Raw genomic sequence first — 26087 nt, 5'->3', positions numbered from 1 at the left:
GGATATGAATACATCTTAGTAGTGATGGACCATTTTACTCGATTTGCTCAAGCATATTCAACCACCAATAAGTCTTGCAAGACGGCGGCAGAGAAGATGTTCAATGACTTTGCTCTGAAGTTTGGGTTCCCAACCAGTCTACATCATGACCAAGGAAGAGAATTTGAGAACCAGCTCTTTGCCAAGTTAGGAAAATTCTGTAGGATCCAGAGATCTCACACTGCACCCTATCATCCTGAGGGTAATGGGCAAGTGGAACGCTTCAACCGTACATTATTGTCAATGTTGAGAATGTTACAGCTGACCAGAAAAAGGATTGGAAGAATTCTGTATCAAAAGTGATGCATGCCTACAATTGTACCAAGAGTGAGGCAACAGGTTATTCACCATTGTTTCTGTTGTTTGGTCGATCTCCAAGATTACCCATTGATATAATGTTCGATACTCCAGTTTCAGAGACTTATAAGACATACCCTGATTATGTTCAGAAATGGAAAGAACGAATGGCAGAAGCTTACATCATAGCATCGAAAATAGTTACAGAAGAGCAAAACAAGAGCAAAGAATACTATGATCGGAAATGTCATGGAGCGGAATTGATACCTGGAAGTCGGGTGCTAGTCAGAAACATACGTCAGAAAGGAGGTCCAGGAAAGCTTTGTTCGTACTAGGAAGACAAGGTATATGTGATCAGCAAGAGGATGTCAGACACCAGCCCAGTTTATGAGAACAGACAGGAAACGGGAGACAACAAAACTAGAATAGTGCATCGGAACCTGCTACTATCCTGTGATTACCTCCCACCGCAACAAGACATTCCAGAAGTGAATCAACGCCGATCAAAAACAGCAGAGAAAATACCACAGATTGAAGATTCTGAGGTGGACAGTGACCTTGAAAGTTCAGTTGAAGATCAAACTTTTGTACTTGAAAGTAAACTAAGTCGGGAAGCTCCAGTATTTGTACAAAGAAACTCAATGGAGGTCAATTTCCAATGTGATGATCAAACACCACTTGCTGGAGACACAGATAGGAATCTAGGATCAGAGGAATCATTGGAACGTACAGAAATTGATGATCTGACAGAAGATTCAGACCCTACAGATATAGATCAAAGAGCATCGGAGGAAGTGCTGGAATTGAATTCAGAGGAAGAATCGGTATCAGCGGAACAACCTTGCAGGAGAACTTCAACTCGAGAAGTTAGAAAATCAATGATGCTGACCTATGAAACACTAGGTGAACCGACCAGAGTACCAAGAACTGTTGAATTGAAACAGGTATCACTGCCTATGAATCAGGTAAGCCTACCTGAATGGAATCTCAGTGATGTACTTTACCCGAGATTTTACCTGAGTGAATAGATTCTTTGCCTGAACTTAAATTAAAAGACTTTGTAACCACAAAGAATGATAACCGTAGGTGAGACTAGTTAGCATTAGCGGGGTGAAGACGGACGGAAAGCTCCAGCTGAAGAGATGTTGATTGTTAAGTTGTTTTATGTTTTGCAGGAGATCTACAAGCAAGAGTTAGCTAGGATCAGATTGTGGTTAATATTGAACATACGATGTTATATGATTTTTAGCACCTTTTTCCATATACACAGATAAGGGACAATAACTCCTAGGATGGGTTAGACCATCGAGAAAGAATACGAATATCGGGACAACATTAAATTAGGACGGAAGAGTGTGACCCATAGAAGCTGTACTGTGATATAGAATCAGCTACCAACTAGCGGGACTAACAATGTGAAAAGGAAACAGGAAGTAGTTGTGGAGCTCCAGGGAATGCTGGGAAAAAGAGAGTGGTGTCCATGACAACCAGGTGAAAAACATCTGTGAGAGAGATTTTTTTGAGGGAACAGACCAGTGGTTAGATCAGTGATTTTCTTGAGAAACAGTCAATATAAATAAGGAGGCTCAGGACAGACAAGATTCTGTGTTATCTGAAGAGAGGAGTAGAAGGACAGCACGGACTATTTTCTTCCTACCACACCTCCATTGTATGAGGCGAGTACAGGCCGCACAGTTCTAGACACGCTGTGAAGAGGACTGATCTGTGAGGAGAAACGCTTTGTATAGAGTTGTTGATGAGTTATCGTATGAAGAAAAGTAATTTCATGTATTGGGAAGAAGTTGAATAAAATCCCAATCATTACCTTCACTTTTGAATTGTGTGATAACTGCCTGAAGATCCGGCCCTCCCTTTACTGTACAGGAGAATAATGGTCGCCCTGTGTAAGATTTCCCTAGGATTCCAGAATAACTCATGTTAAGTATAAGCCTTCACATACTGAGGGTCGTACTTGCAACACAAGGCATACCCCACACCGAGTCCCAGGGCATTCCCCCTACCCGTGGAGGGTCACAACTACTGGCTGCCCCACTCCATCATCTCCGGGTACTCCCAACTGCAGTGGTGGTACTCCTAATTACCACATACCACGGGTGGCGTCACAAACTCTATAAAATCCCTTGTAAATAACCCCCTTCATTTGAGTGGCCGCACAACCCCAGGGTCCGGAGACTCTCGAGCCACTGAGAACCCGGATCCGAGCAGCTCGACTGCTGACACGGGGGCGGCACAGTAGGACGTGTCATGCATGCAGGCTTCAGAAGAAGGAGAACAAAGATGGATGATAGAGGAGGCGCCGGTACAAGAGAACGGAGACTTCCATAAACATTAAAAGTTCAAAAATTGCATCATTTTTTACATTGTTGCCAAATTTCTGATTTTTTCACAAATAAACACAAAAAATATCATCCTAAATTTACCAGTATCATGAAGTACAATATGTCACAAAAGAAACAATTTTATAATAACCAAGATTTGTTCAAGCTCCAGAGTTATTGCCTCATAAAATGACAGTGGTCAGAATTAAATTGAAAAAAAAATATTGGCCTGATCAGGAAGGTGAAGAGTGGCTCTGGTGCAAAAGGGTTAATAGACTCTCGGCCGCAGGTTGTACAACGTCACATTTCCTGATATACGCCCTATAACAAACACTTTCAGTTTCCTTTCCTGAAAAAAAACGAAGCCACAAAGCCATGGCGTCTGCTATTCTGAGTGAAGAGCTGCTCTGCTCCATCTGTCTTACCCTGTATACAGATCCCGTAACCCTGAGATGTGGACACAACTTCTGCCGGGAATGTATTGATCGTGTGCTGGATACACAGGACGGGTCTGGAGTTTATTCCTGTCCTGAATGTAGAGAAGAGTTTCAGGAGCGACCGACACTGAAGAGGAACATAACTCTGCATAACGTAGCAGAACGTTTCCGGTCTACTCATCCACATCAGGAGGAGATCACCGGGATCCGCTGCACTTACTGCATTCACTCTCCTGTACCTGCTGTTAGATCCTGTCTAGAGATGAGCGAACCGGTCCCGGTTCGGCTCGAGGCGGTTCGCCGAACGGGGGGTCTGGCTCGAGTTCGGCTCGTCGAACGTTCGACGAACCGAACTCGAGCCCATAGGAAACAATGGCAGGCAATCACAAACACAGTAAAACACCTAGAAAACACCCTCAAAGGTGTCCAAAAGGTGACAAACAACTCACAACACAACACAAACACATGGGAAAGTGACAAGGACATGTACTCATGCGAAAACAAAACAGCTGGACAAGGAAAAAGAGGAGGACACACAGATATAGGCATGGCACGCCCTTCTAAAGTCATGTAAAACACCGCAAGGTGACTCCAAGCGGAGTCTCCCTTTTTTCCAAAAATTGGGCCCCACACACCCACCCCTTCAGTGGCAGCAGTTGTGCCCCAGTTGTACACTTCACAGCTAGATTTGCATCAAGCACATTCAAAAATACGCCATTCTTATCCGTCCCCAGGATGACACCGGGGTAGGTAGCAAAGTCTTTCCTGATCCCAGCTCTGTTCATCTTGGCTTCTTTTAAAAACACAGCAAGCAAGGGTTACTCCAAGCGGAGTCTCCCTTTTTTCCAAAAATTGGGCCCCACACACACCCACCCCTTCAGTGGCAGCAGTTGTGCCCCAGTTGTACACTTCACAGCTAGATTTGCATCAAGCACATTCAAAAATACGCTATTCTTAACCGTCCCCAGGATGACACCGGGGTAGGTAGCAAAGTCTTTCCTGATCCCAGCTCTGTTCATCTTGGCTTCTTTTAAAAACACAGCAAGCAAGGGTTACTCCAAGCGGAGTCTCCCTTTTTTCCAAAAATTGGGCCACACAGACACCCACCCCATCAGTGGCAGCACTTGGGCCCTAGTTGCAAACAGGATGTTTTGATTTGCATCAAGCACATTCAAAAATACGCTATTCTTAGCCGTCCACAGGATGACACCGGGGTAGGTAGCAAAGTCTTTCCTGATCCCAGCTCTGTTCATCTTGGCTTCTTTTAAAAACACAGCAAGCAAGGGTTACTCCAAGCGGAGTCTCCCTTTTTTCCAAAAATTGGGCCACACAGACACCCACCCCATCAGTGGCAGCACTTGGGCCCTAGTTGCAAACAGGATGTTTTGATTTGCATCAAGCACATTCAAAAATACGCTATTCTTAGCCGTCCCCAGGATGACACTGGGGTAGGTAGCAAAGTCTTTGCTGACCCATGACTTGTTCATCTTGGCTTCTTTTAAAAACAATGTAAGCAAGGGTTACTCCAAGCGGAGTCTCCCTTTTTTCCAAAAATTGGGCCACACAGACACCCACCCCATCAGTGGCAGCACTTGGGCCCTAGTTGCAAACAGGATGTTTTGATTTGCATCAAGCACATTCAAAAATACGCTATTCTTAGCCGTCCCCAGGATGACACCGGGGTAGGTAGCAAAGTCTTTGCTGACCCATGACTTGTTCATCTTGGCTTCTTTTAAAAACAATGTAAGCAAGGGTTACTCCAAGCGGAGTCTCCCTTTTTTCCAAAAATTGGGCCACACAGACACCCACCCCATCAGTGGCAGCACTTGGGCCCTAGTTGCAAACAGGATGTTTTGATTTGCATCAAGCACATTCAAAAATACGCTATTCTTAGCCGTCCCCAGGATGACACCGGGGTAGGTAGCAAAGTCTTTCCTGATCCCAGCTCTGTTCATCTTGGCTTCTTTTAAAAACACAGCAAGCAAGGGTTACTCCAAGCGGAGTCTCCCTTTTTTCCAAAAATTGGGCCACACAGACACCCACCCCATCAGTGGCAGCACTTGGGCCCTAGTTGCAAACAGGATGTTTTGATTTGCATCAAGCACATTCAAAAATACGCTATTCTTAGCCGTCCACAGGATGACACCGGGGTAGGTAGCAAAGTCTTTCCTGATCCCAGCTCTGTTCATCTTGGCTTCTTTTAAAAACACAGCAAGCAAGGGTTACTCCAAGCGGAGTCTCCCTTTTTTCCAAAAATTGGGCCACACAGACACCCACCCCATCAGTGGCAGCACTTGGGCCCTAGTTGCAAACAGGATGTTTTGATTTGCATCAAGCACATTCAAAAATACGCTATTCTTAGCCGTCCCCAGGATGACACTGGGGTAGGTAGCAAAGTCTTTGCTGACCCATGACTTGTTCATCTTGGCTTCTTTTAAAAACAATGTAAGCAAGGGTTACTCCAAGCGGAGTCTCCCCTTTTTTCCAAAAATTGGGCCCCACACACACCCACCCATTCAGTGGCAGCAGTTGTGCCCCAGTTGTACACTTCACAGCTAGATTTGCATCAAGCACATTCAAAAATACGCCATTCTTATCCGTCCCCAGGATGACACCGGGGTAGGTAGCAAAGTCTTTCCTGATCCCAGCTCTGTTCATCTTGGCTTCTTTTAAAAACACAGCAAGCAAGGGTTACTCCAAGCGGAGTCTCCCTTTTTTCCAAAAATTGGGCCCCACACACACCCACCCATTCAGTGGCAGCAGTTGTGCCCCAGTTGTACACTTCACAGCTAGATTTGCATCAAGCACATTCAAAAATACGCTATTCTTAACCGTCCCCAGGATGACACCGGGGTAGGTAGCAAAGTCTTTCCTGATCCCAGCTCTGTTCATCTTGGCTTCTTTTAAAAACACAGCAAGCAAGGGTTACTCCAAGCGGAGTCTCCCTTTTTTCCAAAAATTGGGCCACACAGACACCCACCCCATCAGTGGCAGCACTTGGGCCCTAGTTGCAAACAGGATGTTTTGATTTGCATCAAGCACATTCAAAAATACGCTATTCTTAGCCGTCCACAGGATGACACCGGGGTAGGTAGCAAAGTCTTTCCTGATCCCAGCTCTGTTCATCTTGGCTTCTTTTAAAAACACAGCAAGCAAGGGTTACTCCAAGCGGAGTCTCCCTTTTTTCCAAAAATTGGGCCACACAGACACCCACCCCATCAGTGGCAGCACTTGGGCCCTAGTTGCAAACAGGATGTTTTGATTTGCATCAAGCACATTCAAAAATACGCTATTCTTAGCCGTCCACAGGATGACACCGGGGTAGGTAGCAAAGTCTTTCCTGATCCCAGCTCTGTTCATCTTGGCTTCTTTTAAAAACACAGCAAGCAAGGGTTACTCCAAGCGGAGTCTCCCTTTTTTCCAAAAATTGGGCCACACAGACACCCACCCCATCAGTGGCAGCACTTGGGCCCTAGTTGCAAACAGGATGTTTTGATTTGCATCAAGCACATTCAAAAATACGCTATTCTTAGCCGTCCCCAGGATGACACTGGGGTAGGTAGCAAAGTCTTTGCTGACCCATGACTTGTTCATCTTGGCTTCTTTTAAAAACAATGTAAGCAAGGGTTACTCCAAGCGGAGTCTCCCTTTTTTCCAAAAATTGGGCCACACAGACACCCACCCCATCAGTGGCAGCACTTGGGCCCTAGTTGCAAACAGGATGTTTTGATTTGCATCAAGCACATTCAAAAATACGCTATTCTTAGCCGTCCCCAGGATGACACCGGGGTAGGTAGCAAAGTCTTTGCTGACCCATGACTTGTTCATCTTGGCTTCTTTAAAAAACAATGTAAGCAAGGGTTACTCCAAGCGGAGTCTCCCTTTTTTCCAAAAATTGGGCCACACAGACACCCACCCCATCAGTGGCAGCACTTGGGCCCTAGTTGCAAACAGGATGTTTTGATTTGCATCAAGCACATTCAAAAATACGCTATTCTTAGCCGTCCCCAGGATGACACCGGGGTAGGTAGAAAAGTCTTTCCTGATCCCAGCTCTGTTCATCTTGGCTTCTTTTAAAAACACAGCAAGCAAGGGTTACTCCAAGCGGAGTCTCCCTTTTTTCCAAAAATTGGGCCACACAGACACCCACCCCATCAGTGGCAGCACTTGGGCCCTAGTTGCAAACAGGATGTTTTGATTTGCATCAAGCACATTCAAAAATACGCTATTCTTAGCCGTCCACAGGATGACACCGGGGTAGGTAGCAAAGTCTTTCCTGATCCCAGCTCTGTTCATCTTGGCTTCTTTTAAAAACACAGCAAGCAAGGGTTACTCCAAGCGGAGTCTCCCTTTTTTTCCCAAAATTGGGCCCCACACACCCACCCCTTCAGTGGCAGCAGTTGTGCCCCAGTTGTACACTTCACAGCTAGATTTGCATCAAGCACATTCCAAAATACGCCATTCTTATCCGTCCCCAGGATGACACCGGGGTAGGTAGCAAAGTCTTTCCTGATCCCAGCTCTGTTCATCTTGGCTTCTTTTAAAAACAATGTAAGCAAGGGTTACTCCAAGCGGAGTCTCCCTTTTTTTCCAAAAATTGGGCCACACAGACACCCACCCCATCAGTGGCAGCACTTGGGCCCTAGTTGCAAACAGGATGTTTTGATTTGCATCAAGCACATTCAAAAATACGCTATTCTTAGCCGTCCCCAGGATGACACTGGGGTAGGTAGCAAAGTCTTTGCTGACCCATGACTTGTTCATCTTGGCTTCTTTTAAAAACAATGTAAGCAAGGGTTACTCCAAGCGGAGTCTCCCCTTTTTTCCAAAAATTGGGCCCCACACACACCCACCCATTCAGTGGCAGCAGTTGTGCCCCAGTTGTACACTTCACAGCTAGATTTGCATCAAGCACATTCAAAAATACGCCATTCTTATCCGTCCCCAGGATGACACCGGGGTAGGTAGCAAAGTCTTTCCTGATCCCAGCTCTGTTCATCTTGGCTTCTTTTAAAAACACAGCAAGCAAGGGTTACTCCAAGCGGAGTCTCCCTTTTTTTCCAAAAATTGGGCCCCACACACCCACCCATTCAGTGGCAGCAGTTGTGCCCCAGTTGTACACTTCACAGCTAGATTTGCATCAAGCACATTCCAAAATACGCCATTCTTATCCGTCCCCAGTATGACACCGGGGTAGGTAGATAAAGTCTTTCCTGATCCCAGCTCTGTTCATCTTGGCTTCTTTTAAAAACACAGCAAGCAAGGGTTACTCCAAGCGGAGTCTCCCTTTTTTTCCCAAAATTGGGCCCCACACACCCACCCATTCAGTGGCAGCAGTTGTGCCCCAGTTGTACACTTCACAGCTAGATTTGCATCAAGCACATTCCAAAATACGCCATTCTTATCCGTCCCCAGGATGACACCGGGGTAGGTAGCAAAGTCTTTCCTGATCCCAGCTCTGTTCATCTTGGCTTCTTTTAAAAACAATGTAAGCAAGGGTTACTCCAAGCGGAGTCTCCCTTTTTTTCCAAAAATTGGGCCACACAGACACCCACCCCATCAGTGGCAGCACTTGGGCCCTAGTTGCAAACAGGATGTTTTGATTTGCATCAAGCACATTCAAAAATACGCTATTCTTAGCCGTCCCCAGGATGACACTGGGGTAGGTAGCAAAGTCTTTGCTGACCCATGACTTGTTCATCTTGGCTTCTTTTAAAAACAATGTAAGCAAGGGTTACTCCAAGCGGAGTCTCCCCTTTTTTCCAAAAATTGGGCCCCACACACACCCACCCATTCAGTGGCAGCAGTTGTGCCCCAGTTGTACACTTCACAGCTAGATTTGCATCAAGCACATTCAAAAATACGCCATTCTTATCCGTCCCCAGGATGACACCGGGGTAGGTAGCAAAGTCTTTCCTGATCCCAGCTCTGTTCATCTTGGCTTCTTTTAAAAACACAGCAAGCAAGGGTTACTCCAAGCGGAGTCTCCCTTTTTTCCAAAAATTGGGCCACACAGACACCCACCCCATCAGTGGCAGCACTTGGGCCCTAGTTGCAAACAGGATGTTTTGATTTGCATCAAGCACATTCAAAAATACGCTATTCTTAGCCGTCCCCAGGATGACACCGGGGTAGGTAGCAAAGTCTTTGCTGACCCATGACTTGTTCATCTTGGCTTCTTTTAAAAACAATGTAAGCAAGGGTTACTCCAAGCGGAGTCTCCCTTTTTTCCAAAAATTGGGCCACACAGACACCCACCCCATCAGTGGCAGCACTTGGGCCCTAGTTGCAAACAGGATGTTTTGATTTGCATCAAGCACATTCAAAAATACGCCATTCTTAGCCGTCCCCAGGATGACACCGGGGTAGGTAGCAAAGTCTTTCCTGATCCCAGCTCTGTTCATCTTGGCTTCTTTTAAAAACACAGCAAGCAAGGGTTACTCCAAGCGGAGTCTCCCTTTTTTCCAAAAATTGGGCCACACAGACACCCACCCCATCAGTGGCAGCACTTGGGCCCTAGTTGCAAACAGGATGTTTTGATTTGCATCAAGCACATTCAAAAATACGCTATTCTTAGCCGTCCACAGGATGACACCGGGGTAGGTAGCAAAGTCTTTCCTGATCCCAGCTCTGTTCATCTTGGCTTCTTTTAAAAACACAGCAAGCAAGGGTTACTCCAAGCGGAGTCTCCCTTTTTTCCAAAAATTGGGCCACACAGACACCCACCCCATCAGTGGCAGCACTTGGGCCCTAGTTGCAAACAGGATGTTTTGATTTGCATCAAGCACATTCAAAAATACGCTATTCTTAGCCGTCCCCAGGATGACACCGGGGTAGGTAGCAAAGTCTTTCCTGATCCCAGCTCTGTTCATCTTGGCTTCTTTTAAAAACACAGCAAGCAAGGGTTACTCCAAGCGGAGTCTCCCTTTTTTCCAAAAATTGGGCCACACAGACACCCACCCCATCAGTGGCAGCACTTGGGCCCTAGTTGCAAACAGGATGTTTTGATTTGCATCAAGCACATTCAAAAATACGCTATTCTTAGCCGTCCACAGGATGACACCGGGGTAGGTAGCAAAGTCTTTCCTGATCCCAGCTCTGTTCATCTTGGCTTCTTTTAAAAACACAGCAAGCAAGGGTTACTCCAAGCGGAGTCTCCCTTTTTTTCCCAAAATTGGGCCCCACACACCCACCCATTCAGTGGCAGCAGTTGTGCCCCAGTTGTACACTTCACAGCTAGATTTGCATCAAGCACATTCCAAAATACGCCATTCTTATCCGTCCCCAGGATGAAACCGGGGTAGGTAGCAAAGTCTTTCCTGATCCCAGCTCTGTTCATCTTGGCTTCTTTTAAAAACAATGTAAGCAAGGGTTACTCCAAGCGGAGTCTCCCTTTTTTTCCAAAAATTGGGCCACACAGACACCCACCCCATCAGTGGCAGCACTTGGGCCCTAGTTGCAAACAGGATGTTTTGATTTGCATCAAGCACATTCAAAAATACGCTATTCTTAGCCGTCCCCAGGATGACACTGGGGTAGGTAGCAAAGTCTTTGCTGACCCATGACTTGTTCATCTTGGCTTCTTTTAAAAACAATGTAAGCAAGGGTTACTCCAAGCGGAGTCTCCCCTTTTTTCCAAAAATTGGGCCACACAGACACCCACCCATTCAGTGGCAGCAGTTGTGCCCCAGTTGTACACTTCACAGCTAGATTTGCATCAAGCACATTCAAAAATACGCCATTCTTATCCGTCCCCAGGATGACACCGGGGTAGGTAGCAAAGTCTTTCCTGATCCCAGCTCTGTTCATCTTGGCTTCTTTTAAAAACACAGCAAGCAAGGGTTACTCCAAGCGGAGTCTCCCTTTTTTTCCAAAAATTGGGCCCCACACACCCACCCATTCAGTGGCAGCAGTTGTGCCCCAGTTGTACACTTCACAGCTAGATTTGCATCAAGCACATTCCAAAATACGCCATTCTTATCCGTCCCCAGTATGACACCGGGGTAGGTAGATAAAGTCTTTCCTGATCCCAGCTCTGTTCATCTTGGCTTCTTTTAAAAACACAGCAAGCAAGGGTTACTCCAAGCGGAGTCTCCCTTTTTTTCCCAAAATTGGGCCCCACACACCCACGCATTCAGTGGCAGCAGTTGTGCCCCAGTTGTACACTTCACAGCTAGATTTGCATCAAGCACATTCCAAAATACGCCATTCTTATCCGTCCCCAGGATGACACCGGGGTAGGTAGCAAAGTCTTTCCTGATCCCAGCTCTGTTCATCTTGGCTTCTTTTAAAAACAATGTAAGCAAGGGTTACTCCAAGCGGAGTCTCCCTTTTTTTCCAAAAATTGGGCCACACAGACACCCACCCCATCAGTGGCAGCACTTGGGCCCTAGTTGCAAACAGGATGTTTTGATTTGCATCAAGCACATTCAAAAATACGCTATTCTTAGCCGTCCCCAGGATGACACTGGGGTAGGTAGCAAAGTCTTTGCTGACCCATGACTTGTTCATCTTGGCTTCTTTTAAAAACAATGTAAGCAAGGGTTACTCCAAGCGGAGTCTCCCCTTTTTTCCAAAAATTGGGCCCCACACACACCCACCCATTCAGTGGCAGCAGTTGTGCCCCAGTTGTACACTTCACAGCTAGATTTGCATCAAGCACATTCAAAAATACGCCATTCTTATCCGTCCCCAGGATGACACCGGGGTAGGTAGCAAAGTCTTTCCTGATCCCAGCTCTGTTCATCTTGGCTTCTTTTAAAAACACAGCAAGCAAGGGTTACTCCAAGCGGAGTCTCCCTTTTTTCCAAAAATTGGGCCACACAGACACCCACCCCATCAGTGGCAGCACTTGGGCCCTAGTTGCAAACAGGATGTTTTGATTTGCATCAAGCACATTCAAAAATACGCTATTCTTAGCCGTCCCCAGGATGACACCGGGGTAGGTAGCAAAGTCTTTCCTGATCCCAGCTCTGTTCATCTTGGCTTCTTTTAAAAACACAGCAAGCAAGGGTTACTCCAAGCGGAGTCTCCCTTTTTTCCAAAAATTGGGCCACACAGACACCCACCCCATCAGTGGCAGCACTTGGGCCCTAGTTGCAAACAGGATGTTTTGATTTGCATCAAGCACATTCCAAATCCACAAGCATTTACTCTCCCCAGGATGACACAGGGGTAGTAAATTCCTTCTGGATCCATGACTTGTTCATTTTGATGAACGTCAGTCTGTCCACATTGTCACTGGACAGACGCGTGCGCTTATCTGTCAGCACACACCCAGCAGCACTGAATACACGTTCAGAGACAACGCTGGCAGCTGGACACGACAAAATCTCCAAGGCGTAAGTTGCGAGCTCTGGCCATTTTTGTAGGTTTGAAGCCCAAAAGGAGCAAGGCTCCAGTTGCACAGTCATGGCATCGATGTTCATTTGGAGATACTCCTGTATCATCCTCTCCAGCCGTTGACTATGTGTCAGACTTGTTGTCTCTGGTGGCCTTGCAAAAGAGGGTCTAAAAAAATTATGAAAAGATTCCATAAAATTGCTGTTACCGGCACCAGAAAAGGTCCTACTGGTACGGGTAGACTGTTGAAGATGACGAGACCGTCCCATGTTTGTCAAGTTACAACTGGGAGATTCACTCCCTGCACCTGCACGGTTGTTTGGTGGAAAAGCCGAGCTAAGATCTAGTAACAGCTTCTGCTGATACTCCTGCATACGTGCGTCCCTTTCTATGGCTGGAATTATGTCACAAAATTTGGACTTGTACCGGGGATCTAATAGTGTGGCAATCCAGTAGTCATCATCACTTCTAATTTTGACAATACGACTGTCATGTTGGAGGTAGTGCAACAAAAAGGCACTCATGTGTCTTGCGCAGCCATGCGGACCAAGTCCATGCTGTGTTTGTGGCATAGAGGTGCTACCCGTTCTTTCTTCCTCTGACATCTGACCCCAACCTCTTTCAACTGAAATTTGACCAAGGTCTCCCTCATCCGCTGAGTCTTCCATGTCCATGGACAGTTCGTCCTCCATTTCTTCATGTTCTCCTGCACCTTGCTCAACATTTCGCCTGCTACTATGCGCCCTTGTCGATCCCTGTCCCCCATGGTCCCATGCCTGCTGCGTTGGTGATGATGAACGTCTGGACCTTCGTGATGTTGTTGTCCCTTGCGCATATGAATCCTCCTGTAGTTCCTCCCCTTCATGTTGTCCCACCCCCTGACTCCGAATAGTGTTTAGCGTGTGCTCCAGCATGTAAATGACTGGAATCGTCATGCTGATAATGGCATTGTCAGAGCTAAACATATTCGTCGCCATGTCGAAACTGTGCAGAAGGGTGCATAGGTCCTTGATCTGAGACCACTCCATCAGGGTGATCTGCCCCACCTCTGCATCTCGTTGGCCCAGGCTATACGTCATGACGTATTGCACCAGGGCTCTGCGGTGCTGCCACAGTCGCTGTAACATGTGGAGAGTTGAATTCCAGCGTGTCGCCACATCGCATTTCAGGCGATGAACCGGCAGGCCGAAAGACTTCTGGAGCGATGCAAGTCGCTCTGCTGCGGCGCTTGAACGGCGGAAGTGAGCTGACAGTTTTCGTGCCCTGTTCAGAAGGCCATCTAGGCCGGGATAGTGTGTTAAAAATTGCTGCACGACAAGGTTCAACACGTGAGCCATACAAGGTACGTGTGTCACCTTGCCCAGGCGAAGTGCCGCACCCAGGTTTGCAGCATTGTCGCACACGGCCTTACCAGGCTGCAGTTTGAGTGGAGACAACCATTTATTAAACTCGGACCGCAAAGCTGACCACAACTCCTCAGCTGTGTGACTCTTATTACCAAGACATGTCAAGCTAAAGACCGCCTGATGCCGTTGCGCTCTGCTGCCAGCATAGTAATGAGGGGTGCGTGATTCCTTCTGCGCAGTGAGAACGCTGGTGGCCTGACCAGGCAGGCTTGGGGCGGAGGTGGAGGACCCAGATGAGGTGGAGGATGCAGAAGCAGTGGCGGAACTTGGACAGACAGAGGATTGACACACAAGTCGTGGGGACGGCAAGACTTGTGCAGCAGACCCTTCACCATCTATCACCATAGTTACCCAGTGCCCAGTCAGCGACATGTAACGTCCCTGTCCATGCTTACTGGTCCAAGTATCGGTGGTGAAATGCACCCGTTCACACACAGAGTTTCTCAAGGAAGCGGTGATGTTGTGTGCGACATGCTGGTGTAGCGCGGGCACACCTTTCTTAGAGAAGTAGTGGCGACTAGGCATCTGGTACTGGGGCACAGCGACAGACATAAGGTCTCTAAAATCCTGTGTGTCCACTAGGCGGAAAGGCAGCATTTCGGTAGCCAACAGCTTACAGAGGGATAGAGTCAACCTCTTAGCTTTGTCATGGGTCGGAGGAAGTGGCCTTTTATTTGACCACATCTGAGGGACAGAGATCTGGCTGCTGTGTGTAGACGGTGTTGAGTAGGGTGTCCCTGGAAAAATGCAGGTTTGTGAGGAAAGTGCAGGCGGAGACATGATGTTGCCTTCATCCAACGTTGGTGCTATCGATGTCTGAGAGAGCTGTACACACTCACTTGTTTCCCCTTCCAAACCAACTGACGACCTTACAAGCAAACTGCCTGTTGCGGTTACAGTGGTGGAAGTTTTGCGTGGAAAAACAGGTGTGGCAGCTGTCCCCACAGTCCTAGAAGATGAAGAGCGCGCGGATGCAGTGGAAGGGGCGGGCGGTGGATGGTTCGCTCCGCTAGGCCGCATTGCAGCACGGTGAGCTTCCCACCGGGACTTATGATATTTATTCATGTGACGATTCATGGAAGAAGTTGTCAAACTGCTGAGCTTTTGACCTCTACTAAGAGAATCATGACAAATGTTACATATCACATGAGTTGGGCGATCTTTTTCGATGTGAAAAAAGGACCAGGCTAGGCAAGGCTTAGAGGCCATGCGACCTGTTGATCCACCCCGAATAATGCTCATAGGCAGAGTGGTGGCTGAGGATGCAGTTGTAGACGTGCTACCAGTGCTCCGACTCTGTCCAGGAAGGCGCAAGGTAACTTCGTCGTCGGTTGCATCCTCCTCCACCGCCTCTGTTGACCTCCTCGAGTGCCTGACTGGGGGTTGACAGTAGGTGGGATCTAGAACGTCATCATCAATTGTTGTGTTTGCACTCCCCTCCCCCTCAGACCGAGCCTCTTCTTGCCCTGACGGAATATTTAAGTTGTCATCCCAATCGGGTATCTGCGTCTCATCTTCATCAGTATGTTCCTCATTGTCTATAACCACAGGTGTTACAGTTTGTGACAAAGGGTCAACATTATGCTCAGAAACTTGGTCCTCACGGCCTGAATCTGAGTCACAAAGGTTCTGGGCATCACTGCAGACCATTTCCTGTTCTGTACTCACTGTAGCTTGGGAGCAGACCTCTGATTCCCAGGCTATAGTGTGACTGAACAGCTCTGCAGACTCAGCCATCTCAGTTCCACCATACTGTGCAGGGCTGATGGAGACTTCAGAGCTGGGAGAAATCAAGTGTGATTGGGATGACAACTCAGAGGACTGGTGTTTTTTGGATGCGGTACTTGAAGTGGCTGAGAGGGCACTTGTTGGACCACTTGAGATCCATTCAAGCATTTTCCTTTTTTGCCCATCATCTACCTTTCTTCCTGTTGTTCGTGTCCGTAAAAAAGGGAGCACATCGGATTGTCCACGGTAAGTAGTAGACATCTTACTTTTGCTGGTAGATGGTCTATCTTCAGCAGATGATAATGGAGCTTTGCCACCTTCCCCACGGACAAAACCTTTTTTGCCTTTTCCACCACGCCTCTTCCCCTTTCCACCAGCATCTGTCATTTTGCCACTCATGTTGATTGCGACAAGATTGTGGACTGAAAATGTGGTAGTAAAAATTGAGAGGTGGTGAAGATTGCAGTGGTGGTCTAGCTTTATTAACAGCAGAATAATAAAGAATAAATATCCCTGACAATGCAACTTAGTTATAATTAGTTGGAGTGTGCAACGCAGGCAGACGTGCTGCAAATGTCTTTGCACTAGTGGGACTATAGCAAAGTCCAATAGCCACGTATAGGATGCCACTAGGTACACTGAGTGTTTGCTAGTATAATGGCTTGGTTAGAATGAGTTGTAGTGTGCAACGCAGGCAGACGCGCTCTGCAAATGTCTTTGCACTAGTGGGACTATAGCAAAGTCCAATAGCCACGTATAGGATGCCACTAGGTACACTGAGTGTTTGCTAGTATAATGGCTTGGTTAGAATGAGTTGTAGTGTGCAACGCAGGCAGACGCGCTCTGCAAATGTCTTTGCACTAGTGGGACTATAGCAAAGTCCAATAGCCACGTATAGGATGCCACTAGGTACACTGAGTGTTTGCTAGTATAATGGCTTGGTTAGAATGAGTTGTAGTGTGCAACGCAGGCAGACGCGCTCTGCAAATGTCTTTGCACTAGTGGGACTATAGCAAAGTCCAATAGCCACGTATAGGATGCCACTAGGTACACTGAGTGTTTGCTAGTATAATGGCTTGGTTAGAATGAGTTGTAGTGTGCAACGCAGGCAGACGCGCTCTGCAAATGTCTTTGCACTAGTGGGACTATAGCAAAGTCCAATAGCCACGTATAGGATGCCACTAGGTACACTGAGTGTTTGCTAGTATAATGGCTTGGTTAGAATGAGTTGTAGTGTGCAACGCAGGCAGACGCGCTCTGCAAATGTCTTTGCACTAGTGGGACTATAGCAAAGTCCAATAGCCACGTATAGGATGCCACTAGGTACACTGAGTGTTTGCTAGTATAATGGCTTGGTTAGAATGAGTTGTAGTGTGCAACGCAGGCAGACGCGCTCTGCAAATGTCTTTGCACTAGTGGGACTATAGCAAAGTCCAATAGCCACGTATAGGATGCCACTAGGTACACTGAGTGTTTGCTAGTATAATGGCTTGGTTAGAATGAGTTGTAGTGTGCAACGCAGGCAGACGCGCTCTGCAAATGTCTTTGCACTAGTGGGACTATAGCAAAGTCCAATAGCCACGTATAGGATGCCACTAGGTACACTGAGTGTTTGCTAGTATAATGGCTTGGTTAGAATGAGTTGTAGTGTGCAACGCAGGCAGACGCGCTCTGCAAATGTCTTTGCACTAGTGGGACTATAGCAAAGTCCAATAGCCACGTATAGGATGCCACTAGGTACACTGAGTGTTTGCTAGTATAATGGCTTGGTTAGAATGAGTTGTAGTGTGCAACGCAGGCAGACGCGCTCTGCAAATGTCTTTGCACTAGTGGGACTATAGCAAAGTCCAATAGCCACGTATAGGATGCCACTAGGTACACTGAGTGTTTGCTAGTATAATGGCTTGGTTAGAATGAGTTGTAGTGTGCAACGCAGGCAGACGCGCTCTGCAAATGTCTTTGCACTAGTGGGACTATAGCAAAGTCCAATAGCCACGTATAGGATGCCACTAGGTACACTGAGTGTTTGCTAGTATAATGGCTTGGTTAGAATGAGTTGTAGTGTGCAACGCAGGCAGACGCGCTCTGCAAATGTCTTTGCACTAGTGGGACTATAGCAAAGTCCAATAGCCACGTATAGGATGCCACTAGGTACACTGAGTGTTTGCTAGTATAATGGCTTGGTTAGAATGAGTTGTAGTGTGCAACGCAGGCAGACGCGCTCTGCAAATGTCTTTGCACTAGTGGGACTATAGCAAAGTCCAATAGCCACGTATAGGATGCCACTAGGTACACTGAGTGTTTGCTAGTATAATGGCTTGGTTAGAATGAGTTGTAGTGTGCAACGCAGGCAGACGCGCTCTGCAAATGTCTTTGCACTAGTGGGACTATAGCAAAGTCCAATAGCCACGTATAGGATGCCACTAGGTACACTGAGTGTTTGCTAGTATAATGGCTTGGTTAGAATGAGTTGTAGTGTGCAACGCAGGCAGACGCGCTCTGCAAATGTCTTTGCACTAGTGGGACTATAGCAAAGTCCAATAGCCACGTATAGGATGCCACTAGGTACACTGAGTGTTTGCTAGTATAATGGCTTGGTTAGAATGAGTTGTAGTGTGCAACGCAGGCAGACGCGCTCTGCAAATGTCTTTGCACTAGTGGGACTATAGCAAAGTCCAATAGCCACGTATAGGATGCCACTAGGTACACTGAGTGTTTGCTAGTATAATGGCTTGGTTAGAATGAGTTGTAGTGTGCAACGCAGGCAGACGCGCTCTGCAAATGTCTTTGCACTAGTGGGACTATAGCAAAGTCCAATAGCCACGTATAGGATGCCACTAGGTACACTGAGTGTTTGCTAGTATAATGGCTTGGTTAGAATGAGTTGTAGTGTGCAACGCAGGCAGACGCGCTCTGCAAATGTCTTTGCACTAGTGGGACTATAGCAAAGTCCAATAGCCACGTATAGGATGCCACTAGGTACACTGAGTGTTTGCTAGTATAATGGCTTGGTTAGAATGAGTTGTAGTGTGCAACGCAGGCAGACGCGCTCTGCAAATGTCTTTGCACTAGTGGGACTATAGCAAAGTCCAATAGCCACGTATAGGATGCCACTAGGTACACTGAGTGTTTGCTAGTATAATGGCTTGGTTAGAATGAGTTGTAGTGTGCAACGCAGGCAGACGCGCTCTGCAAATGTCTTTGCACTAGTGGGACTATAGCAAAGTCCAATAGCCACGTATAGGATGCCACTAGGTACACTGAGTGTTTGCTAGTATAATGGCTTGGTTAGAATGAGTTGTAGTGTGCAACGCAGGCAGACGCGCTCTGCAAATGTCTTTGCACTAGTGGGACTATAGCAAAGTCCAATAGCCACGTATAGGATGCCACTAGGTACACTGAGTGTTTGCTAGTATAATGGCTTGGTTAGAATGAGTTGTAGTGTGCAACGCAGGCAGACGCGCTCTGCAAATGTCTTTGCACTAGTGGGACTATAGCAAAGTCCAATAGCCACGTATAGGATGCCACTAGGTACACTGAGTGTTTGCTAGTATAATGGCTTGGTTAGAATGAGTTGTAGTGTGCAACGCAGGCAGACGCGCTCTGCAAATGTCTTTGCACTAGTGGGACTATAGCAAAGTCCAATAGCCACGTATAGGATGCCACTAGGTACACTGAGTGTTTGCTAGTATAATGGCTTGGTTAGAATGAGTTGTAGTGTGCAACGCAGGCAGACGCGCTCTGCAAATGTCTTTGCACTAGTGGGACTATAGCAAAGTCCAATAGCCACGTATAGGATGCCACTAGGTACACTGAGTGTTTGCTAGTATAATGGCTTGGTTAGAATGAGTTGTAGTGTGCAACGCAGGCAGACGCGCTCTGCAAATGTCTTTGCACTAGTGGGACTATAGCAAAGTCCAATAGCCACGTATAGGATGCCACTAGGTACACTGAGTGTTTGCTAGTATAATGGCTTGGTTAGAATGAGTTGTAGTGTGCAACGCAGGCAGACGCGCTCTGCAAATGTCTTTGCACTAGTGGGACTATAGCAAAGTCCAATAGCCACGTATAGGATGCCACTAGGTACACTGAGTGTTTGCTAGTATAATGGCTTGGTTAGAATGAGTTGTAGTGTGCAACGCAGGCAGACGCGCTCTGCAAATGTCTTTGCACTAGTGGGACTATAGCAAAGTCCAATAGCCACGTATAGGATGCCACTAGGTACACTGAGTGTTTGCTAGTATAATGGCTTGGTTAGAATGAGTTGTAGTGTGCAACGCAGGCAGACGCGCTCTGCAAATGTCTTTGCACTAGTGGGACTATAGCAAAGTCCAATAGCCACGTATAGGATGCCACTAGGTACACTGAGTGTTTGCTAGTATAATGGCTTGGTTAGAATGAGTTGTAGTGTGCAACGCAGGCAGACGCGCTCTGCAAATGTCTTTGCACTAGTGGGACTATAGCAAAGTCCAATAGCCACGTATAGGATGCCACTAGGTACACTGAGTGTTTGCTAGTATAATGGCTTGGTTAGAATGAGTTGTAGTGTGCAACGCAGGCAGACGCGCTCTGCAAATGTCTTTGCACTAGTGGGACTATAGCAAAGTCCAATAGCCACGTATAGGATGCCACTAGGTACACTGAGTGTTTGCTAGTATAATGGCTTGGTTAGAATGAGTTGTAGTGTGCAACGCAGGCAGACGCGCTCTGCAAATGTCTTTGCACTAGTGGGACTATAGCAAAGTCCAATAGCCACGTATAGGATGCCACTAGGTACACTGAGTGTTTGCTAGTATAATGGCTTGGTTAGAATGAGTTGTAGTGTGCAACGCAGGCAGACGCGCTCTGCAAATGTCTTTGCACTAGTGGGACTATAGCAAAGTCCAATAGCCACGTATAGGATGCCACTAGGTACACTGAGTGTTTGCTAGTATAATGGCTTGGTTAGAATGAGTTGTAGTGTGCAACGCAGGCAGTCGCGCTCTGCAAATGTCTTTGCACTAGTGGGACTATAGCAAAGTCCAATAGCCACGTATAGGATGCCACTAGGTACACTGAGTGTTTGCTAGTATAATGGCTTGGTTAGAATGAGTTGTAGTGTGCAACGCAGGCAGACGCGCTCTGCAAATGTCTTTGCACTAGTGGGACTATAGCAAAGTCCAATAGCCACGTATAGGATGCCACTAGGTACACTGAGTGTTTGCTAGTATAATGGCTTGGTTAGAATGAGTTGTAGTGTGCAACGCAGGCAGACGCGCTCTGCAAATGTCTTTGCACTAGTGGGACTATAGCAAAGTCCAATAGCCACGTATAGGATGCCACTAGGTACACTGAGTGTTTGCTAGTATAATGGCTTGGTTAGAATGAGTTGTAGTGTGCAACGCAGGCAGACGCGCTCTGCAAATGTCTTTGCACTAGTGGGACTATAGCAAAGTCCAATAGCCACGTATAGGATGCCACTAGGTACACTGAGTGTTTGCTAGTATAATGGCTTGGTTAGAATGAGTTGTAGTGTGCAACGCAGGCAGACGCGCTCTGCAAATGTCTTTGCACTAGTGGGACTATAGCAAAGTCCAATAGCCACGTATAGGATGCCACTAGGTACACTGAGTGTTTGCTAGTATAATGGCTTGGTTAGAATGAGTTGTAGTGTGCAACGCAGGCAGACGCGCTCTGCAAATGTCTTTGCACTAGTGGGACTATAGCAAAGTCCAATAGCCACGTATAGGATGCCACTAGGTACACTGAGTGTTTGCTAGTATAATGGCTTGGTTAGAATGAGTTGTAGTGTGCAACGCAGGCAGACGCGCTCTGCAAATGTCTTTGCACTAGTGGGACTATAGCAAAGTCCAATAGCCACGTATAGGATGCCACTAGGTACACTGAGTGTTTGCTAGTATAATGGCTTGGTTAGAATGAGTTGTAGTGTGCAACGCAGGCAGACGCGCTCTGCAAATGTCTTTGCACTAGTGGGACTATAGCAAAGTCCAATAGCCACGTATAGGATGCCACTAGGTACACTGAGTGTTTGCTAGTATAATGGCTTGGTTTTAATGAGTTGGAGTGTGCAATGCAGGCAGACGCGCTCTGCAAATGTCTTTGCACTAGTGGGACTATAGCAAAGTCCAATAGCCACGTATAGGATGCCACTAGGTACACTGAGTGTTTGCTAGTATAATGGCTTGGTTAGAATGAGTTGTAGTGTGCAATGCAGGCAGACGCGCTCTGCAAATGTCTTTGCACTAGTGGGACTATAGCAAAGTCCAATAGCCACGTATAGGATGCCACTAGGTACACTGAGTGTTTGCTAGTATAATGGCTTAGTTATCAGTTGGAGTGTGCAGAGGACAAGAGGGTACAGTGGCAGGATTGTGGTGCTCTGGGTAGAGGAATGGAAGACTGCCTTTCTATTCCCTCCTAATGGTGAAATGCAGGTAGGAAATCCCTGACCTGGGCTACACAGACGCTGTTGCTGTTTGCAGGACCTGTCACCTATGGCTCTCTGACCCTGCCGGTTGGAGCCCTTAAAAGGACTGCTATAAAGTGCTCTCCCTAAGCTGTCTAACGCTGTGTATGCAGCGCATACAGCTGTATCGGCTATAGGACTCAGGAAGACGGAGCTGCGACAGTGATGTCTGACACCAAAGACGCAGAAGGCAGATAATGGCGTCCGTGAAGAAAATGTCCGGTTTTATAATGCAGGGACATGTGACATGCAGATCCTATCACACATGCCGTTGCTTCTCTGGCTCAAAGTCCACTTAGCTGTGTGTGTGTCTGGGATTGGCTGACATGCTGGCCCGCCCCACAAGATGCGCGCGCTTAGGGAAGGAAGACAAGAAAAAAAAAAAAAAAAAATGGCGATCGCCATTATAGAAACAGCAGTGATCTGAAGGCGCTGTTCACGCACACTATACACTGAAATGTGATAATAGTTTGATTCACAGAGTGACTTACACTATTACAGCAGAAACCAAGCTATGATTTAGCTGTTTTTTGGCTGCTAGAACCGTTCTCGAACGTTTCTAGAACTACCGAGCTTTTGCAAAAAGCTCGAGTTCTAGTTCGATCTAGAACATGCCCCAAAATCACTCGAGCCGCGAACTGGAGAACCACGAACCACGAACCGCGCTCAACTCTAATCCTGTCTACACTGTGAGGCTTCTCTGTGTGATAATCACCTGAGAGTCCACAGCAAAGGACCAGAACACGTCCTAACTGATCCCAGCACTTCTCTGGAGAACCGGAAATGTTCTGTCCATAAGAAGATCCTGGAATATTACTGCACTGAGGACGCTGCTTGTATCTGTGTGTCCTGCAGTTTGGCCGGAGAACATCGGGGACATCGGGTGGAGATGCTGGATGAGGCCTCTGAGAAAAGGAAGAAGAAACTGAGAAACATTCTCCAAAAACTGATAACAAAGAGAAAGAAGACTGAGGAAAGAGTCCAGAGTCTGGAGGAAAACAGGAGAAAAGCTCAAGAAAAAGCATCTAGAGAAGCCGAGAGAGTCACTGCCCTTTTTATGGGTATCAGGAGACAGGTGGATGAGTTGGAGAAGAAGGTCCTGAGTGAGATCTCTAGAGCGAAAAACCAGGTGTCACTGTCACTGTCTGATGTGATCCAGAAGCTGGAAATAAAGAAGGACGAGCTGTCCAGGAAGATGAGGCACATTGAGGAGCTGTGTAACATGACTGATCCACTGACCGTCTTACAGGAACCAGACACCGGTGACTTGTTTGAGGAGGACAGAGGTGATGAGGACACAGGAGGACATGATGGAGGTGATGAGGACACAGGGGGACATAACAAACATGATATAGATGTGGATGTAATTACAGGGATGTTAGATGCAGGTTTCCGTGATATAATGACATTTCTACAGAAAATCTCACCTGCAAAACCAAAAGAAATTACAGCACAACCCTCCATTGCCCGATCTGTGACCAGTTCCACACAAGATTTACATTTTTCGGGTATAAAATATGGGGGCAGTGATGTAATAGCCAGGACTAAGGGTGATCGGGAGAAGGTAATGGAGGGAGGGATCTATGGGGAGGATCCTGCAGACATATTAATGGATGTAAACACGGCTGCTAATAATCTGCTTATATCAGATGACCTGAAAACTGCGACCTGGACAGGAATAAGACAGAATCGTCCAGAAACAGCAGAGAGATTCCAGAGTTATCCTCAGGTGATGAGCAGGAGGGGATTTACCTCAAGACGACATTACTGGGATGTGGAGATCAGGAGATCACGTTGGTGGAAGGTGGGGATGTGTTACCCCAGTATAGACAGGAGGGGAGGTCAGTCACATATTGGAAATAATAACAAGTCCTGGTGTTTACAAAAAGGGCAGGGGTATAATAATCAGTGTTCAGTGACACATAACAGTAAAGTGATCCTGTTAGCTCACCAGATCTCCAGTGATGGAGTCAGGATCTGTCTGGATTATGAGGCCGGGCAGCTGTCCTTTTATGAGTTGTGTGACCCCATCAGACACTTACACACCTTCACTGCCGCCTTCACCGACCCCCTTCATGCTGCACTGTGTGTATGGAATGGTTCTATAAAGATAGGAGAAGCTGTGAGGAACCTTCATCATGGAAAAAAATCTACCCAGTAACTGGTGACATCACAAGGAGCAGAATACATGATTGGTGAAACATTCAGCCAGCGGAAGGAGCCTCATGAATGATTCTAGAGGTGTTTTTATATGAAATGTTTTTGTCGCATATTTTACCGTTATTCTCTTTTTTTTCCCCCAAATACAAAGAATGATAGACAACAGATTATTCTGCTATCGCTCCTCAGAACAATTTCCGACCATATAAAAATTCTTTTAAAAGTTGCACTACTTTTTTGTAAAACAGGGAAAGAGATGATTTTCCTGAAGCTGTCACCAGAGGAAATGTCCCTGTATGGCCCGAGCCTTATATACGATATCAACCATAAACCTCTCATCACCGGGTTCAGTGCAGATCCTGAAAAGAAGCTTCATTAATCTTTAAGGAGCGTCCACACTAGTCGAACACTGTGGGTTTTCTGTACATGAATGGAGTGCAGAAAATCTGCAGCTTTTTACAACAGAAGCAAGAAGGATGAGATTTTAACCCATTCAGGACAGGACAATTTTTCTATATAGAGATATATATAATATAATGTAGTGACAATGACTGATCACCATGATTCTGCAGGTCAATATGAGTGCGGCGATACCAAAAACCGGGTCGTTTATTGATATATTTTAATAGAGAAAAAAAAAATCTCAAATTCAAAAAAATAAATATTTTTTTATTTGCGGCACCAGTTTTTTGAGATCCATAACTTTTTTATTTTTCTATAGAGTTGTGTGAGGACTGTTTTTTTGCTTGGTGAAGCCAACAGTTTTATTGATACAAATTTAGTGCCCGCGCAGCAGATTAATCACTTTTTATTGTATTTTTGGGAACTGCGGAAACTGAAAAATCTCAAATTTTACTTTTTCAAAAAGTATAATTTTTAGTTTGTTAGACCAGACTTTTGTGGACTCGGTGATTCCAGTTTTGTTTATTTTTATTGTTTTTATTTTTTTTATTTTAAAACTTGAAAAAAAAGAATGGAGAGGATTTTAAAGTTTATTTTTTTAAGCATTTTTTTTAATTCATTTTTTTACTCCCTCTAGGGGACAGGTAACCACAGTATTGCAATATATAGTATAAATTGCAGTCTCCGTTGAAGCTCGTCCTGTAGCTGCATACACACGCAACCTGTGACGTGAAGTTACTTCTGGGTGCAGGAAGGGGTTAAGAAATGTCATTAACTCAATGTAGAATAAAGTCCCAGATCTTCCCCATGGAACGTGACCGGTCGTGTGGATTAATTCTAGTTATTTTGTGGATTTTTACCCCAAATTAGAAAGAAATCTTCATCAAACCCTTAGTAATTATATTACAAATTTGTATTTGTCACTTCTGTTAAAGGAATTTTAATACTCATAATAATATTGAATAGTCTGTATTCATTATAAGTATTGCTATAGGAATTGTAGTCTCATATAATCGCTGAATATTAGAAGTAATTTTAATGCTCCGTACTCATCATTTCTGTATCTACTGATGTATGAGGAGGAGGGAGTTAGTTGTTTCCCCCCTTGCTTATCTACAGTGAAGGAAATAAGTATTGGATCCCTTGATGATTTTATAAGTTTCCCACTGACAAAGACATGAACAGTCTATAATTTTAAGGGTAGATTAATTTTAACAGTGAGAGAATATCCAAAATAAAATCCAGACAATCACATTGTATAAATTCTATAAATGTATTTGCATTTTGCAGAGAGTAATAAGTATTTGATCCCTCTTGTAAACAAGACTTAATACTTTGTGGCAAAACCCTTGTTGGCAGCAAAACAGTCAGACGTTTTTGTAGTTGATGAGGTTTGATGTCAGGAGGATTTTGCTCCACTTCTCTTTGAAGATCATCCCTAAATTATTAAGATTTGAGGCTGTCACTTCGC

The 26087-nt window shown here is 46.0% G+C and overlaps 1 protein-coding gene across 1 annotated transcript; it reads left to right on the top strand.

The window, feature by feature from the left end:
• Positions 1-3050: 3050 nt before the first annotated feature.
• Positions 3051-24381, top strand: LOC142302647 (E3 ubiquitin/ISG15 ligase TRIM25-like). Its single transcript, XM_075343749.1, has 4 exons — positions 3051-3374; positions 22743-23466; positions 23638-24249; positions 24296-24381. Exons 1-3 carry the CDS (start codon positions 3051-3053, stop codon positions 24213-24215), a joined length of 1626 nt encoding a protein of 541 aa, XP_075199864.1. The 3' UTR covers positions 24216-24249; positions 24296-24381.
• The last annotated feature ends 1706 nt before the right edge of the window (positions 24382-26087 follow it).

The sequence above is a fragment of the Anomaloglossus baeobatrachus genome, chromosome 4 (genome assembly GCF_048569485.1).
Source record: "Anomaloglossus baeobatrachus isolate aAnoBae1 chromosome 4, aAnoBae1.hap1, whole genome shotgun sequence".
Lineage (NCBI taxonomy): Eukaryota > Metazoa > Chordata > Amphibia > Anura > Aromobatidae > Anomaloglossus > Anomaloglossus baeobatrachus.
The sequence above is the reverse complement of the archived record's forward strand: the minus strand, read 5'-3'. Positions and strand labels throughout refer to the sequence as shown.

What these genes read in the sequence shown, in the direction of transcription:
- LOC142302647 (XM_075343749.1), top strand. Translation starts at nt 3,051, where the DNA reads ATGGCGTCTGCTATTCTGAGTGAAGAGCTGCTCTGCTCCATCTGTCTT. An exon ending in CTGTTAGATCCTGTCTAGAG is followed by an intron (nt 3,375 to 22,742) that starts ATGAGCGAACCG and finishes TCCTGTCTACAC; the next exon opens with TGTGAGGCTTCTCTGTGTGA. An exon ending in CCGTGATATAATGACATTTC is followed by an intron (nt 23,467 to 23,637) that starts TACAGAAAATCT and finishes AGGGAGGGATCT; the next exon opens with ATGGGGAGGATCCTGCAGAC.